The 19,001-nt window shown below is 41.6% G+C and overlaps 1 protein-coding gene across 3 annotated transcripts; it reads left to right on the top strand.

Moving 5' to 3' along the window:
• Positions 1-9: 9 nt before the first annotated feature.
• On the top strand, positions 10-17,036 carry faxcb (failed axon connections homolog, metaxin like GST domain containing b). Of its 3 annotated transcripts, none has more exons than XM_056381497.1 (7): positions 10-300; positions 2,114-2,235; positions 5,753-5,888; positions 7,220-7,416; positions 11,015-11,232; positions 12,507-12,623; positions 13,175-17,036. In XM_056381497.1, exons 1-7 carry the CDS (start codon positions 262-264, stop codon positions 13,492-13,494), a joined length of 1,149 nt encoding a protein of 382 aa, XP_056237472.1. In that variant the 5' UTR covers positions 10-261; the 3' UTR covers positions 13,495-17,036. The 3 variants fall into 3 exon arrangements, with proteins under 3 accessions (XP_056237472.1, XP_056237471.1, XP_056237470.1); XM_056381496.1 differs by having other exon boundaries at positions 11-300; positions 1,791-2,235; XM_056381495.1 differs by lacking the exon at positions 10-300 and having other exon boundaries at positions 500-2,235.
• The last annotated feature ends 1,965 nt before the right edge of the window (positions 17,037-19,001 follow it).

The raw sequence follows: 19,001 nt of genomic DNA on the forward strand, positions 1-19,001 counted from the left end.
ATTCACGTCACCGTGGGACAGATTGAATGTGCATCGCTCGCTCGTCCTGTTTGGCTTCAACTCAGCACCTCTCGTTGAACCGGACAGGTTGCACCTGTTGACGGACAGGAGACTGGATTTCACTGGCATCAGGGTCATACAGATGGTGATGTAAGCTGTTTCTTATAGCTTACGAAATCTTCTTTTCTCCAAGTTGTCTCTGTCCACCTCTCGGCATGCCCGACAAACACACTCACAACACACCAGGTGGAATAACTCGTCATGATGAATGTCTTCCTGCACTTCCGAGGTTGCTCCAGAGTAAGTACACTTTCCTATCTGCCTTTATACCTCCAAGTATGCTGCCCTGTCTACTTTAACTAGTTATTATAAGTTCATTATTAAGGTAGACCTACAATACAGGTGGCACAGTGTTTCCTGCCTTCAACGAATTAAGGCAAACGGACAATGAATGCATTAACACACTCATAAGTTTTTAATTGAACAAAGGCTTATGTGTGGAAATATGATTACATTTTTTACAAAGATCACAAAAAGACATTTTTGTGTTTATGTTATTAGTTACTTGTAGTGATTGAGCCCATAAAGACTAAACAAACCAAGACTACAGACTAAAACAGATCCACTAAAGCAGCGGGTGGAGTCGGTAGTCACTGGACTGTATATGTCAGCTACCACAGACAATTTAATTTCTTACATGAATATTAGATGAATTATGTGTCATGTTGTGTTGCTAGCCAATAGGCTGTGTGTTCATCATGGTTGGCTACTGGTTTCACTGGGATGCGGGGGGCCTCTCAGGGCGGGGTGACTTTTCCACTGGAGGAGACAATAGGCCAGTTGCATCAAGCTGCCAAGCATTAACACATCAATACCGGAAGTTGTCCAAGTTCGTTTAAAAAAATAAAACAATGGCATTGGTTTTGTTCAAACCACACCTGCTCCTTATTACCTTGATCAAATGGCTGTTATTAATAATGTATGAAAGGACAACAAACATTAAAAGAACCTTAACTCAAGGCCTCCAACTCTCAAATTTTCACAACATTTTTCAAACCACTGTTTACGTGCTCCAGAATGAGCTTTCATGCTCAAGTATAACAAACTGTGGAAACCCCTGTGGTAGAAACTAAGAGGGGTTCTCCAAATCTATGTGAAAGTTCCCCTCAAAAATAAAACTGTAATTGCTTACATAATGTACAGGACCAGGAACCAAAACATGGAGACTATTTTGGAAAAGGCTAAATTGTTGCACTTGATCCTGCTGGTTTGAATAAGTAAAGAGCATCTTTAGCTGCAAATAATTGATTAATGTTTGCGAAATGCCAAACATGGTCCATTTCCAGCCTCTGAAATGTGTTATGCCTGGTAACTAATCACATCTGTCTGTCATGATAGTAAACTGAATATCTTTGGAAACATGATTATGTCACTTTTGGCTCAGGGAAATTGTAGTAGGTATTTGCTTTTTTTTTTTACTAGGCCTATTTTCTGCCATTTTATAGACAAATAATCTTCAGTTTGCTGTCCTAACATGAGAAGTTAACATTCAGCTATTAAAAGCAGGGGTATATGTAACTGTATATGTGACATGCAGCCGGTGCATCACTAGTTTTCAATAGCTTCACTAGTTCAATAATGAAAGCTTTTAAAATGTAAGTACTGCTTACAGAGCACAGGTCATCAAATGCAACACAATCCAAAAAGATAATCTTATTTTGAAATTAGTAACCGGAAGTACGGTTGTTGTGTTTCTGGCTCTATGACGTTGTTCTCCAAAACCTGCAAAGGAAGGCGAAGTGGGTGCCGAGCATCATTCTGGAGAGGGTGTCGAAATGTTTTCTCCGTCTGCCTTTCTGGAGGAATATTAGCCGCACTGCCACCATGCCGTAGACAACCCGCCGGGCGGTTTGATGAAGCCTAACGGGGACTGCAGCAGGGAGGAAGCGGGGTGGCTGTAACCGAGGGAGGGAGGATGTACTGGGCTGCTGGCTTCGCCTCTTCCCGGCCGTGTGTGGTTGAACTCGGGCGGAATCACAGCCTGCCCCTCGGGCTGTGCGCCACCGAGCAGCAGCAGTCTTTGTATGGCTATATCATCACCTTCCCTCTACAGGACTACGGAGGCATCATGTCGGTTCTGGGCTCGGACTCCTGGTGGAAGAAGACCCTGTACATCACTGGGGGGGCCCTGCTGGCTGCTGCAGCCTACCTACTGCATGAGCTACTCGCCATCAGGTAGGGATGCACAGCATGGCTGATTTGTTTATCATCAGCAGCTCTTTTTATTTACCCTTCAGATCTGCGGGTCTAATTACCAGTCACACCTGCTGACAGTGTCTGACCCGTGTCATTGGAATGGGCTGTGGTAAAACCATGGCTGGATATAGAAGTGCGTCCATGGGATGTAATTTGTCTACAAATCTCGCGGTGGTTGCTGTGGTTTCACTCCCTGTTTTCTTCCTTCCAAGGACGCGACAGTAGATGGAGAGAAAAAAAATAAATAAATAAAAAAACGAGTCACGCGTCCGCTCGTGTGCCGGCTCCCGTGCCAGCTCCGTCGGCACCTGAGCGTGTATAAATCCAGCGCTCTCCGGGCGCTGCAGTGTCACCACGACCTTTGATTAACTCCTCCCTGGGACACACAGCTGCTGCTTAGACATAATGCAAAAACACACCTATATCCGCAGCAGTATTCTCTGGTACGGGGGGATCTGATCAGGCCGTGCGATGTGAAAGTGATTAACTCAGGATCTATTGTTAGTGCAGGCGATGCGCGCCTGTCAATGGGGATTATTTTGGGCCAGGCCAATGCCGGGGAGTAAGTACATCCTGTGACAGTGGCCTGGTAGTTTGTGCTTTCACTCACCCTCCCCCCTGATAATCTGTGTAACCTTGCATTTCATGCAGAAATGCTGCTGCTGAATCACGTGCAGGCTACTGAGGCTGGACCCGCAGCCTGCCGGCATCATCTGCTCATGCCATGTGATGTGTTGTTGGCACTGGCAGCAGCTCTGCCACAGTGGTCGCCTTTTATTCCCCGTCCCTTCAATGAGAACTCCTTAATGTTTGGAGGGTTCTCTAAGTGGCTCCTCAGGGACATTTCAGCACCACATTTAAATGGACAGAGGATAGGATGCATAAGACACACCAAGCACACTGGTTTCAGCACCATGTGACTGTAGACAGCGACCTGAAACAGTTTCAGCACCATAAGACACAATGGTATACACACACTGTATAGTCTGTGGTACAGCAACAGTAAGGGTTATATCTTTTGCAAATCAGTTCTCAATCATGAGAAAAACAACCAACCACCACTGTTAAACAAAAACCTAAACATCCAGTCTACTTCAGCATGTGTCTTATTGACATTACCTTTTATTTTCTCATTGTACAGGCCCCCACAGACCTAACTGCTCTATGAGTAAAAAATTGTTACATTGACTATGCATGAACAAAGTACAGTATATTAATTTTGCTCTCCATTAACGTATTCACAGACAAAGTAATGTACAGTATGTTATACTATAATTATATCTTCTTAAGCAAACTTTTATGTGTCATTAATTCAAAATCATATTTATAAGCAGTTCTCATAAAAGAGTCATGACTTATCAAACTGATATCACAATATTAAGTAGGTTTTTTTGAGCTGTTAAAGAGTGCCAAGCTTCTCCAGGACCCCAAACACAACATTGCAGTTAAAGGAGCAGTTAAAAAGAGCAAAAGAAGCAGCGGTCAAACAGTGTTTTGATGTTTGTGATCTCCAATTCATCTCTGAACTAAAGCCCTTTGCAAAGCTCAGCCTGGAAGATACTTCTTCAATTAGATTTATTACCATTTACCAATTCTACAACACATAGTTCACTAATGATAAGATCTGCATAATGACAAGAGGGTTACCAGTGTGGCTACTTTGTGAATATATTATTCATAAAATAAGCTTGAAAAATGAGATGTTGCCTGACCATTGTACAGTTATATTAAATTATTCAAATTTAAAGAGCATTGGCCAGTGATAACAGAGATGCTTAACAGAGCAGAGAGAGTCTGTCTGTCTGACTGGACAGTGATGACGCTGATGCTGCTTTGTAAAGTTTGTACCTTCCTGTGTGCTGCAGGAATAACATCAGGTAGATTTATAGATTCAAATCTATTTCTCCTTAAAACAGCATACAAAACTTCAGCGGGTCACGTTAAAGTGTTAGAGAAATGGCAATAAATACAAAAATAAAGTTTCCATGGTATGATCAGGAAAACTGTGTAGTTAATTAGAATTTTGGATTTCTTTTTTGTTTTATTTGGTTTTGTGTGTGACCTATTTTATATCCTATTTCTGCTGATCTGTTCTCAAATGATTTAATGTTTCATTTTTTGTTTGTCTTTGTTTATTTCAAGGCCTGGTGCTAATAATACAGTGACAGCTCTTAACACAGTTGCTACAGAGACAACGGGACTTCACATCCACTGCAGTCCAGGGACCACAGACAGAGCAAACAACATCAATACAATAAAGTATAATCGCAGGCATACAGTATGACTGAAGCTATAGAGAGTGATTGGAAATATCCAGCAGTGTGTTGGCTTGAAACTGGAGCAGTGTGATGACTCATGTAGTCAATAGTTCAACTCTAACAGAAGCTCTTAATACCACTCAGCTGAGCGGGTATAGTAATACAGGAAATATCAACAATCTTTTCCACATATACACATATACTCATAAATTCTAGCTCAGCTTTTCCCATCCTCTCAAATAGCTAACCTCAAATAGCTTTCTTAGATATAATACCTTGGGTTTCAGGGGTCGTCGTGGTTACCTAAACTTAACTACACATACACAGGTAAACATAGGAAATCATTTACATAGATAACATAGTCTAGATTCTCCACCCCAGAGTTGAACCAGGACAACAAAATGTAGGCCACTACAAGGCTATTGTTTGAAAGTTAATGAAGTGAGGCCACCTGAGTCACTGCAAATTTAAAAAAATGTGTTGGTTGGTGGGTTGTCTTAGAGTGTTGTAGAGCTCAGGGACACGGGGACTGTCAGTGCTGCTATAATAAACTACAGGTGTGACCTGCTCCTCCCAGGAAGGTTTGTTAGAGCCTGAAACTAAACAGCAGCTCCTGCTTTCTGTTTGGATGCTGAGTTATGTTTGGTATTTATCTCACAGCACTGGAGCTTTGAACTAGACTCGGGACAATTGAACATTTTCATTAAAGGACACCACTGCTGTCTTTGAGGCTTTTTATCAGTGGTCCCTTTGCTGTTGTTCCTGCTGGTATCTACACACAGTTGGCAGGGTTAAAGTTATCAAAGCTTTTTTTTTCCCTCCCTGCAGAATCAGCCATTTGCTGTCAGTCAGTCATTTCTGTAAGGCATCAAACTTGAGTAAGAAAATCCATTATAGTAAATTGGTATGTCAGAGATTCCTTTGTTTCCTTATGTCACTGTGTTTGAGTTAAGTGCTTTTGCATTCTGCTTACTGTCAATCAAAAGCAAATATTAATATCTTTTTATATAAGTTGTCTTTATTCATCGGGGAAGTGGATAAATTAAACTTTAGTTTCATACCATGAAATATAGATTTTAAGACGAAATGTACCAGTAAATGTTGGAAAACTGATTAAATACAAATCATGTTTACCCTCTATAGGCAAACTGATCTGGCGATATATATATAAACTAGACATAGATTAGTCCAAACAACACTCTTTATTTACTAAAGACTTTGTTTTTCTCTCTGTGTAGGAAGGAGCAGGAGCTGGACTCTAAAGACGCCATCATCCTCCACCAGTTCTCCAGGCCAAAGAATGGTGTGCCCAGCCTCTCACCTTTCTGCCTGAAAATAGAGACGTACCTGCGCATGGTGGATCTGCCCTACCAGGTGATACACAGCACACTCTGCGTCAGTGTGTGTCAAAGCAACAGAGAGAGACTCTGGTTATCAAACAGCTTGTCTGCTACTGTGACGTCCGTCTTTAAATACCTGCTGGTGAAGCTTGAGTTTCTGTAGGTTGTTGTTTGTAGTTGGCTCTTCAGACCCAGTTCCCAGTTCTTGCAATATTTATTCCCAGCAACGCTGCTGCTGCTGCTGCTGATGCTGATGCTGATGCTGGTGCCAGAAATGCAAAACACATTTCTTCCTGAGTGCCAGAGGATTTTTCTTGATGTTGTACCAAATGCTCCAAAGAAGTTTTGGTGATCTTGATTAATGATAAGTACGCAAGCGAGCGAGCAAAACTTTATTTATATAGCACATTTCATTCCAGGTGGAATCACAATGTGCTCCACAAAGCATGAATTATCAAGGAAGGTGCAACCACAAAAACTATGTGGATAGTGTAAAGATAAAATATTAAACACTAATTAAAAACCCATGAATGATATATATGAATTAAAAACCATTAAGAAAATAAAATAATTAAGTCCAACAACCGATCAGATCAAAAAGTTATTTGATTAAAAAGTAGGAATAGAATGTGATTAAAAAATAATAAATAGTCCAATAAAAATAAGACGTATAAAACCCATAAAAGTAAAATAAAATTGTAAATTAAGACCAGCAAACCAGACGACTGGACTAAAAAGAAATGTTTTCACTTTAGATTTAAAAGATGCAGAGCGTAGGAGCACCTCTAATATCATTCGGTACATGTTCCAGCAGCTTGGGGCATAAAAGCTGAAGGCAGTTTCCCCAGTGTTTGCGGAACCAGACGGCCTGTTCCAAAGTATGCAAATGCCTAGTTTGCTTCAGTGCAGTTCAAATATGTTCACATTATGTTTTTGGGCCATTTCTGGAGAATACAGTTTTTGATCTTTCATTATAAATGCCTAGAAAGGTTATTAATACCAGTCTACAATATTCTTCTTGTGCAACATTTTTACAACACCTAACCTTTTTGGCTAATCACCCTTCCGAATGTTCAGTCGTGACTCTTTGTCACTGGTTGCGCAGGTTTGCAGTTCAGTCAAGGAGTCAGTTCTTCTTAGGCACCCGAAGAGGTAAAAGTATCCGGTGATTCACTACAGAAAGCCAAATTAAAAGTTAAGGAAAAACAAACTGTTAAAAAAGAATTCTTAAGGGATTGTGTATGGCACCAAGTTGGGCGACTTGAGAGAAGCAGTTAGAAGAGAGAAAAATCAGCAAAAGGAAAACAAATCAGGAGATATACAGAACGCATTCATATTCTCACATGAAGCTGTATCCCTCTGCAGAACTACTTTGATGGGAAGTTGTCGCCGCAGGGTAAGATGCCCTGGCTCGAGTACAACCACGAGCAGGCTTCGGGGTCAGAGTTCATCGTGGACTTCTTGGAGGAGAAGCTGGGTGTCAACCTCAACAGGAACCTCACCCCGCAGGAGCGAGCCGTGTCCCGAGCCGTCACCAAAATGGTCGAAGAACACCTCTACTGGTAAGAGGCTCGCACATGGAGTGTATGTGGTGTAGTGTTTTTGTTTCAGCCTCGTTTCACACACCTGTGATTTTAATGGAAAAATCCAAATATGAAGCCACTTTTACTGTAGATGTTTTAAAGGTAGATTTTCTGTAATTGGATGTAACTGTTATGCCTGAGGGCTGAAATTATACATTTGCTGACTTGAATATGTACATTTGTATTTACATATTCATATTTAAATACACATTTTAATGCCTAAAGCTCAATGTAAAACCATATCAGGAAGCGCCTACAATTATCTAATTGAAAAACTATAATGTTACATTGATTTTAACAGCTAAAAAAAAGAGATGTTGAGTCTTGATCTTTTTGTATAATTTAAGCATTATTTATGCAGCCTTCCAGCCCCGGCTGACTCTATCCTAACCATCACTACGGTTTTATCAGCCACATATCGCTGCAGTGAGTCACTCCGGTACCTTGGGTGAGAAACACGCTGCTGCTAGGAAATCGTATACCACTCCTCCCACGCCCAGAGAGGCTCAGAGTGTTTTCCATTACCTAAAAGCTCAATCTATCATTCACTACCCACACCCCTCACACACACACACACACACACACACACACACACACACACACACACACACACACACACACACACTGATATAACACTGTTTGATCCAGTGTGTTGTGGCCCGTTGTCCTCTAAAATCTTCCCATTCGGAACATTTAAAGGTTTTAACCGTGAGGAAACAGAGTAAATAAACGTGACGTGTGTAACCTCACGGTTTCTTGTGTTGAGAAATGTTGCAGTTGGAAAAAAATGTGTGATGTGAGATTCAATCATTTATGTTGTAAAGAGGGAACTCCGTAACCTGTCTCCAAAGCAGTATAGGTCATTCATGTAACCTACATCCCCCCTTCCTCTCTCTCTCTTTGTATCACCTCCCAGCTCTCTTATCTCTGCTCCTCCTTCCACCCTGTGCCCTGTTTAGACCCACATATAGACCTATCGATTGAATTATTTATGTCAGGGAAGGGCAGTGGCAGACACAGGCCAGCAGCAGCACTGAGATATGGTTAGATCATACAAACACTGTTCTCCACCAGCTTGTCCGACTAATGCTGCTATAAGAATAAGATGACAGGAAACTGAAGAACTGCCAACTGTAGCAAATGTGCTTTATGCTTTATCTAGCATTTTTCTGAGTTTGTTACATATTCGTTGTTAGAGCTGATGGTCAACAAAGACAACATACTCTTTCAAAATGTTATAATTTCTCCTAAAGCTGCACTAATCAACACTTGTGTCATTACTGTAATAGAAGAGATATTGATTGTAACGAAGAACCTAGACAGAGCATTTTAGCCTTTTTAGCTCCTCCTCCCAAACTCTTTTTGAAAGGAAGTTTTTTTTTTGGCCACAAACTGCTCTCACATCAGTCTTGTTTCTAGCAGCTGCAAGCAGCTGTTCTCAGTGAAAATCTCAGATACACAAACTATATGCTGCATGCCCAGTACCAAACAGCAGACAGACGAGGTTAGCGGTTAGCATTTAGCCAATGAAGAGTCAGACATTTCCCTGAGGAGTCTGTGGAGTGCAAAACAGAACTAAAAGCAGAGTGAATATTGGACTTAGATTCATCAGATTGACACGAACTGAAAGCTAATGCTTAAAGTGTAAATAAACAGCTGTTAGCCAACACATTAGCCATAAAAACATTGTAAGCTGATAATATGCTATGATAATATGTTCTGCTGCGACCAAGTGGCTAGAAAATCAATGAATACTGATTTAAATAAAAAAATACCAACAACGGCTTTGAAATTCACTGGATTTTTCTGGAAACCTCAGCAGTATTTTAAGCAAAACAGTTTCTACAGAGAACCCTAACCCAGAAATGCATTTTTATCCCAAACTATATTCATTTGTCTTTAAATTCTGGGGCTAAGAGAAGTAACACAAATAAAACAATATCCTGTTTTGATTTCACCTTTCAGGTGAAGTGAGGTAAAGGTTTTATGCTTCTATAAAGCGCACAGTAACATTTTGTTATCACAATTTTCTCTCAGGGGTCTGATTCCAAGCCCCCCCCCCAAGCCCCCCCCCCCCCCCCCCCCCCCCCAAACCTGGAAACAAAGGACAGTATATCCTCTTGGGATATCAGATACTGTAACAGGAAGTAGTATGTGGTCACAGGACAATCACCACTCCCACATGTAATGTAGGCCAGATGCTTTAATTCAATTTTCATTGAGTCACCAGTCATACAGAGTGATCCAGAAGACTGCAGGCTGGAGACAGAGGCTTATTTACAGTCACATCACGGCTCATGGGTTTGTAACTACCAGCAGGAAAGTGACATGTGGCTTCCAGGCTTTCAGACGTACTGAGGGGGAAGCTCAGTCTGTATTTCTAGCGAGGTGGTGTGAGAAAGTGCAAGTGTGTAAGGATGTAGCAGCTTAATCTTGTTAGCGTCTGCACACACAATCAGCTTGGCTGCAGAAACATCACAAATCAAAGAGCAGAAACGACACTGAATGTGCCAAATATCAGGAGCGGTTACTCTTTTCATTATGTTTATTAATTAGGGGAATCCAGGCGGAAGAATTCTTCTTTATCGGTTTCCTTTATTAAATGTATTGCAGTCACAAAGGAGGAGACGCAGATAAATAGGACCAGAGTTAAAGAGGGATTCTGAGGCTTTGAGTTGGCCTTGTTTGTACGTAAACACCAGCTCTGTCTGTCTGCTGCTGTGAGACAAATCTCTCCTTGACGTCAGGATGGCTCCTGTAGCTGCCCAGGTTTCCTTTTTTCATTTTAACACAAGCCAGAGAGAATGGACGACTCAACAAAGAGACTGAGCAGTGCAGCAATAAGTCGACGTTTTTGTTCACTAGTTTGTAACCCTAATTTGTAATGGAGTTTCTCAGCTGTGTCACCTTTTCTCCTCTAACCTATTTCTGTATGAGAGGCAGCAACAGACTCCAAGCATTTCCCCTCATGTACACAACAACAAGCTGACAGTTTTAGGGGCTGAATATATGACGAGTGCTGGCAGCGAGCTGAGAGCAGTATAGCTGATGGATGGGCAGTGGGACGGAAGTGGTGGTGCACTTTTATTGATGAGGATGAGGTTAATTGTCAATGGACATAAAGCTTTGTTGGTAACAGGACACGGGCTGAACCCCTGATTAAACAGTCTTATTGTTGACACTACTCTACTGTATCCCTGCATGTTCGATTCATGACTTTTTATAGATTTGGAATTGCTGCTATGAGGAATCGTGTGCTGACGTAAAGAAATTGCTTTTTGTATCCTGATCCTGACACTATAGCTTCTCATCCTATTTTGCTAAAAATAACCTCAGATCAGAGCTGTTTGTGAGCACCTTTACATCTGTATGAAACTCCTTTCTTGTAATTTAAAGACTCTGAGTCAAACGGTCTCGTACAGTACTGTTCAATGTAGATCTGAAGCCTAAGAGCCCAAATTGCAAAGATACAATAAATTTGCATTAAAAGATCCATGATATGAAGAGCCTTGGTGTCAGACCCATTCCTGCTAGAACACAATTAGTTAACCACTGTAACTCTGTGTGTTTTTTTTAGGACGATAGCTTACTGTCAGTGGGTGGACAACTTGGAGGAAACCCAGAAGCTTCTCGCGATGAGCGGCCCGCTGAGCGACACACTGAAGTGGCTGCTGAGCCACCTGAACGGCAGCATGGTGCGCAGAGAGATGTACGGCCACGGCATCGGACGCTTCTCCAAGGAGGAGGTCTACGCCCTGATGGAGAAGGACATGAGAACACTGGCCACACTGCTGGGTAGGACTGTTGTTTGTACGTGTGCTTGGATAAGCAATCATGTAGCCTCCTCTCCAAACCATTAAAATATAAACAATTAGAACTAACAGCTACCTCATCAAAACTGTGAACAGTAACCTACATTGCTACGGGATTACCCAAACTCTGTTACATAATGTGATGAAATAGTTGCTGGATTTTTTAAATTGGGATAATAAAATTACCTGCTTTTATCCCTACAAATCCCCGGGCCATTAGTAGAGCGATTTCTATTTCTTTTAGAGAAACACTACAATCTCAGATTTATTCAGAAACTCATTTTCAGCTCAGTTGTGGAGAAATATGAAGTAAATACCAGTGACAGCCTAACGTACACTTAAGAGACATTATAATAAAGTACTGCTTCATTATGAGTAATTCACCCTGAATTATTTCAGACAAATTATTTACTTTCCTCAGACAACATGCAAAAGAAGTATGCCGGTGAATGCCACTTGAATTTTATCAAGATATAGACAGAATGAATGAAAACACGGAGAGGTCTGGACGTCAGCCGGGAGGATACAGTATCAGAGTGTTCAGATGGAAATAAACAGTTGGATGCTGGAAAGAGAGGTGATTTGCATCGATCTGTTTGTGCCATTTCAACTGACCACCACTAACTGTAAAATGGAAAGTCGTTCCCAGAGTGAATGCATCGGTATTCTGTGGGACCATGTGGCTTCTCTTTTATTGTTCTGCTGCAGGCTCAAGTGCTGAGGTGTGAATATAAAATGTTTTAGTGCCGCTCCTCCAGCTTCAAGGTGAAATTAGTGTATTATGAAGATCATTCTCTAAAGGTGCAGAGGAGGAGGATATCATTGATTTAGTGTAAATAGTGTTTTAAGGCTTTATCTACTATAGATTTCAGTATTAGGAGTCATGTTACTTTTAAAACATTGTAGTACTCGGACTACCTAATCTAGTAACTATAACAGTGTTTTCAATTCCAATAAAAAGGATTAGATAGCTTATTACTCTATTTCATTATTTTTATTAGCTACCCTGGTGGCTACCACTACGCTAACATGCTAAATAAGACAGTGAGCATGGTAAACATTATACCTGGTAAACATCAGCATGTTAACATTGTCATTATGAGCATGTTGGCATGCTGACGTTAGCATTTAGCTCAAAGAACAGCCTCTCAGAGCTGCTAACATGGCTGTAGACGGCTTTAAAAAAAAAAAAAGAAAATTGGACAGCATCTTATTCACAGCTGTAAAACTACTTGATGTCTCTTCTCTGTTCTGCAGGAGATAAGAAATACTTTATGGGCTCTAAGATGTCAACATTAGATGCTACAGTGTTTGGGCATCTAGCGCAGGCTATGTGGACTCTACCTGGGACACGACTAGAACAACTTATCAAAGGTCAGTGGATCTGTTCAGTATTCAGACGTGAGTGAAGCAGGATATTTCTGATAGATATTTCCAAATCATTTCATGATTACTGTAAATAATATTGCTGTACTTTGAGCTTCATTATGTCTCTTATTTTTGTAGTGTATAAGCAGAATTTACATTGTCATGTACAGTTTTCCCTGCTGCTTCTTCATAGTTATATTTCTCTCTTCCTGCCACTGGATGGCAGTAATATTCTACTGCAATGCAGTGTTGCAGACACAGGCTTTGATTGTTGTTTTCACATCTTGCACAGAGCAGGGAACGCTCGAGTCTGTTATCTCTTCAGAGCAAAATCAGAGCATATGATGTCACGTACGAAAGTTCTCTGTTGTCATTTTGATACATAATTTAAATTAAAGAGCTTGTAGGAAAGAGAAGACAAAAAAAAAACCTGTCTCATAACGTATCCCCAGTGTCTTCTCTTTCTCTGCATCAAACTCTCGATGTCAGTTAGCATCTGCTGGTTTTAGCTGTATCTTTAAAAGCTTGTTTGTGTAATCCTGTGTCTGTCTTTACAGGAGAGCTGATCAACCTGGCCATGTTCTGCGAGCGAATGCGAAGGAGGTTCTGGCCCGAGTGGTTTGTGGAGGTGGAGGATCTTTACTACGATGGAGACAGTGAGAGCAGCAGCGGCGTGTCGCCTACAGGCCTGCTGGACTTTGGCCTCTTCTCCAGGACTGACACTCTGGACGACAGCGACGCCAGCAGCCACTCAGCGGGACACACTCACTCACACTCCCCCGACTCCGACCACTCGCTCTTTGACTCGGATGTGGGCACGGGGTCTGACAATGACATTCAGCTTAAGGAGGAGTTAATGCCGGACCTGGAGGTTTGACCTGAGAAAGGCCGTGATTGGCTGACAGATGGAGACTGACCGGAGGCTGGAACAATCAGTTTTGTTTAATAAACCTGGTTGGAAGAGCCTGTCCAGACAACAGCTCTCACAGCTGAAGAGACTATTCCAGCTCCTCCACCTCCAATACCCAACATGTTACAACTCCCTGATGGACAAACTGGGTATTTATATGCAGAGCATACAGACTTAACCTCATAATGCACATGCTACTGTACTGTTTGTCCCCTCCCGTAACATCAGAACGGCCCCTGTGGCAGTTTCTCTTTGCCTTATTTGTCTCGTCCTAAGATGTGGAAGCTGGTGAGAAAGGTTAACGCAAAGGAACCGTCTCATGAAAAGTGCGGCAACGACAGAGGAGTGTTGTAGACACGACAAGTGGCACTTCACTTGCTATGAAATGACGCAACTAATCACCACTCTGCCATGTGTCTTAACGCACAAACCTTTTCAGACAGGTGGAGATTGATCATGTGGCTAAAAGGAACAGCTGCTGTGTCCCAGCCATTAACCCTCTATGTGCTGGAGTGGAAACACAGTTGATACTGAGTGCCAGTTCGCGCCGTAGATTTGTCCTCACGTCATCTCCTCTATCTATGCTACCGTATGTGGGAAGAATCTGTATCAAAAAAATGATGTGTCTCCACCAGACCACAAGCCCAGGTCCACTTGTCGGCCGACTGAATATGAGTCAGGAGGAAAGATGAGCAGACTTGTGCCTGTTTCATTTACTGGTCATCATCCTTATTTCTCTCCGTTAATTAATTATTTGTTTGCACCTTGTTATTGGTGAGCTTGGAGCTTTTGGTAATTCACTTCATGATCCTTTAGATCTTATTGAAGAGCTGTAGTTTTTATATTTCACCACTAGATGGAGGCAGCAGTCAGTTTGATATCTCCTTCATTCTGTAACATCAAGGTCATTCCACCCTGAGGACCTGCAGTGGATTTAACACAGCAAATTATTTCTCCCTCACTCCTAAACTTTAGTGTCCTGGTTCCCATTCATAGGTAACCTATCTCTGTGTGTGTGTATGTGTGAATGCATGTATATTTTGCATGCATACTGTGACTGAGCACAGCAACAGATCAGCCTTAGTGCTCAGAGTCAAGGGTGAAAATACTCTGCAACAGCTTTTGTTGGAATATAATTTATTATCAGTGCCACTTGATTATTATTCTTTCTATATGAACATATGTGTCAAATATATATTTTTTGTTAATCCTTGCTTGTTTATTTCTCTCAAAGAGAAATGTTATTTTGCACTAGTGGAAATGTATTTTCACCTTATTTCAATGGGAACAGTCTGCTGGGTGGAGGTAGACAACAGAATAGGCCAAATGAATGGGAAACATAAGTGTGTGTATCAGTAGTGCAGGACGCTGAGTGTTCTGATCATAATTGTGCTGTGAGGGGACAGTGCTGCTTATGTTGGCTGTGTGTCCGAATGTTACTCTGTGTGAATGTCATCAGTGAAGCAGTTGATGGGAAAAGTCTTCTCAAAGACGCATGATACCAAATCAAACAGGACTGAACATCACTGAGTGAAAAACCCTGAGTAAAAAATGGACCAAAATGTGTCAGGAAGTGTTCACTTTTTTGTCTGTCATGTTAAGCTTGGTGGAAACGCTTGTAATGGCAATACAGTACCTATGATGGCTGTAAAAAAAGATTGTGGTGCATATAGAGTAGATGTGACTTAAGTTAAAGGATTTGTTCACCCAAATTACAAAACATAGTTTCTCACGTACCTGTAGTGATATTGAGTCATGGAGATAGTTTTAGTTTTATTTTTCAAGGTTTTGCCTTCAACCCAATGCAATAGAGGTGAATGGGATTTCATTTGTGGTGCTCACAGCATTGAATATTGACATGGAAAAATTCAAATTCAACATGCAAACATCTCTTGAATGCCTGTTACTCTGGATAATACTCAACATCTTGTCATGAGCTTCCATAGGGAGTATTTCATCAGAAAGGAGTTCAGATGGAGACCGTTTAGAGTAAGGCTGTCATAAAGAAGTACGTGTAAATGATTCAAATGACTTTGAATGCAACACATGTAGTCTAATCCCAACCTATCTGGTAACACTTCATTTGCAGTGCCTCCGCTGCCTCACTTGAGTGGCAAGCTGACACTGTAAGGCAGTTGCTTTTTTTTTATAAAGGCAGCAAACAGCCATACCTTTATCCATAATCTTTCTATCTATGCTATCACATCCAAAAATGCTTCCACACATTATTTCCCAGGTGGTTTGGTGTTATCATTATCCATTTGACACAGCTCCCCAGTGTACCTGCTCATATACTGTTATTATTGAGCATGGAAGTTTATTTTTGACTGTGACAGACATTTGAATTTGTTTTGAAAAGTTAGTGATTCAAGCTGAGATATGTGACAGCCCTGGTTCCCACTGAGGTCTGTACATGATTTAGACTAACAGGGACATTGTTTTGGTAAAGGGATGTTTCTGTTGAATTATTTAAAGCTGCTACAATCACAATTTGTACAGTAACAAATGGACCAAATGACGTATGCGTAATGTATCACCAACTCCGCTGTGTTAGCCTTAGCTCTATGAAGCATTTTACCATCTTTTACCTCTTTGTCTTCCTGTTTTGGTTTGCTCTCATCAGCATTGTTTACAGACGTAGCAGGCAGCTGTCTCCATTGAAAAAGCTCTGATAAACCCACCGTTCACCAAACAGCAGACAGACAAGTTAGCGTCTAGCCGGTGAACGTGGTGGAGCCTTTAGCAGCGAAAGAGCCCCATTTTTCCCTCAGGAGTCGGTAGAGAGCAAAACACTGATAGAAAAAAAAAAAAAAAGTGAACACTGGTGTGATATTCAACAGGTGGATACAAACATGACTTCAGATGCATGCTAATGTTGCTCACCATATCAACGTCAAAGGTGATAATATGTCAGTGCTGTGTTTACAAAAAAATCAGTTAATGCAGTTTTAAATATTAGCTTTTTTTTAATGCTTTGAGTATCACAAACAAAATTGTATTAACTTCCATTACATTGGGGTGGAGACAGAAGTCTTATAATCTCATAAACCCAAAACTGTTTGCATGGTTATGTACCACTTGCAGTGACTGAGAGGAACTTTTCAGAGTGTGGGTGAATAGATCCTTTAAAATGAAAAGCCTAAGTAGGTGGAAAAACCGGAGTTTGACCCAGGGACTGAGAATCTAGAAACAACCTTTCTTCCATCATGTCGTCCTGTGGTCTGCGTCCCGACCTGCCCTGACCTGGGTCGTGTGCTCTTCAGTTGCCTCACCCAGTCTGGGCGTCATATACAGTTGGACTGCTTTATTCAAGCCATATTAAAACTAGAAGTCTTGTTATTGGAAACATGTCATAGCATTACTGCTGCGGTAATGTAAATATTGTATGTGTGACAAAGTATACCATACTGTATGTAGAGCTGACTGACTGATCAAACTACCTATGGGTGTGCAGTCATAAAAACTGAGACTGGATGATTTCAATAAAGAATAGCTGTGACAATTTTAAACATCATGTGTCCTGGGTTAATAAAATGGTGTTGATGTCATGACACAGCTTTATTGAGCCGCACACTGCATTTTTATTGTGCGATATTGTCATATCCCTGACAGTATTTTATGTGTGTGGTTGCGTGTTTGCAATCAGGCTAACAAGTTGCAATCATTCAGGTGCGGAGGGGGGCTGATTAAGACTCTGCCAGCCGCTGGAGGCAAGACAGGAGGAAAGAGGAGAGGAGGAGAGAGCAGAGGAAAAGTTACAAGGAGGTGGGGGATGAAAAAAAAAATCAGGGGGAATGGAGAAAGTTGAGCCGGGGCAAAGAGGAAAGTAACCAGGAGCAAGAAGAGAAGGAGGGATGAAGAGGAGAGCAGGTGGTGGAGAGGAGAGAAGGGGTGAAGAGGCCAGGACTGAGGAGTGGAGGGGTGGAGGGAAGTCACTGGGGAGGAGGAGAGAGGAAAGGAGCATCAGGAGTTTTTGGAGGGGAGAGATGGAGGGCTTACTGGGCTTCCTAAAAATAACAGTTAATTCTGAACGCTGCAGCCAGGATTTTGACTAATAGAATAAAAGAGAGAGATCACGTCACCCCGCCGCTTGTGTCACAACTCTGGCTACCCCCTATCTTTAGAACTGAAGTCTATACTCATCTCTGAAGCCTTACATAACCTTCTTATGTACCTGCCATTGGATCTTAGAGCAGCAAACTCCCTTGGTAAGAAATTTAAACATATTTTACTTATTTTTATTTTATTTTTTTATTTTAATTTTATTTTTTGACCTTTCATTTTAATCTTGTCTGTAAGGCACTTTGGATTCTGTCTCTGCATGAAAGGTTTTATACAAGTAAATTAATTATTATGATTCTTTAATTTTAAGAGACAGAGAGAATAAGAGGATGGAGACTGCAGAAGGGAAGGAAACGGTGTGAAGTCAGAGAGGAGAGGATGAGGCGGCTGGGCTAGGGGCCCGGGGAAGAGAAGCGAGGGCCACGGATCAGGGAACCAGGCTCCCGGGGGGACGGAGCAGGTGCAGGCTGCGAGCGAGGCCTTTGGGCCTGAAGGGGCTGCCAGAGCTTAAAACAATCTGCACTGCTCCTTTTTTAATTTGGCTCTCTGAACAGCCCACCCTCCACACTGACTGTCTCTCGCTCGCTCTCTCTCTTTCTCTATGCTTAACAGATCAGCGATCCACAAAGAGGGGTAAACACACACAGAGCAAAATTAAAATCGGAACTCCCCTGGCACGGCAAAACAAATTAGAGCAAACAAATTACAGAGAGTCAACACACAAACAGTGGAGCATCTGTGGCTCTCTGGACTACTGGAGCCGGTGGCTACCTCCCACACCACCACCTATAGTACACGCTCGCAATAAAGTCAGTGTCAATACCACAGACTCAATCATATTCTCCTCAAATCACTGTGACTGTCTGCGTTTAAAACAGTGTTGTTTTGGGCACAGTCTTCTTGTTTTCCTCTTTTGCATGGTTAAAAGCAGCTGCAGGAAGTTTACAAAGAGACCCGACGAATGGCGGATGCATGTTTATGAGCATCAGTGTGTGTCATACACAAATACATGTACAGTATGGCAGCCTTGAATACCAATTAAATCTTTTCTGTTCTGATTCAGTGTAACACGCCTGCTTTCTCTGTTCGTTATTCATGTTATTAATTTGAACATCCACTCTAAAGCCATTGTTCTGGTACCCCACATGTTTTCGTATATTATTATGTATATTATGTAACAGACATTCACAGAGAAGCGACAATTCAGTTTGGTAATAGAAAAGTGTAACATCGATGATGAACATCGGATTTTGGCTCCAGCGCCAGAGAAAACATCATCTCATTCAGGGGGAAAGAACATAGACGCGTTTAATGCTCTGACAAAGGTTTACCTGGCTGACAGCTGAGACTATAAATTGGGTTTTTACAATAGATGTAAACATGCATGCATCTAGCTTTTTTCATGTGATATT

This window comes from Seriola aureovittata, chromosome 7, assembly GCF_021018895.1.
Source record: "Seriola aureovittata isolate HTS-2021-v1 ecotype China chromosome 7, ASM2101889v1, whole genome shotgun sequence".
Lineage (NCBI taxonomy): Eukaryota > Metazoa > Chordata > Actinopteri > Carangiformes > Carangidae > Seriola > Seriola aureovittata.

Excerpts from the sequence above, each read along its gene's own strand:
- faxcb (XM_056381496.1), top strand. The coding sequence starts at position 1,976 with ATGTACTGGGCTGCTGGCTTCGCCTCTTCCCGGCCGTGTGTGGTTGAA. Across the intron at positions 7,417-11,014 it reads GTCGAAGAACACCTCTACTG|GACGATAGCTTACTGTCAGT; the intron begins GTAAGAGGCTCG and ends TGTTTTTTTTAG. Across the intron at positions 12,624-13,174 it reads ACTAGAACAACTTATCAAAG|GAGAGCTGATCAACCTGGCC; the intron begins GTCAGTGGATCT and ends CTGTCTTTACAG.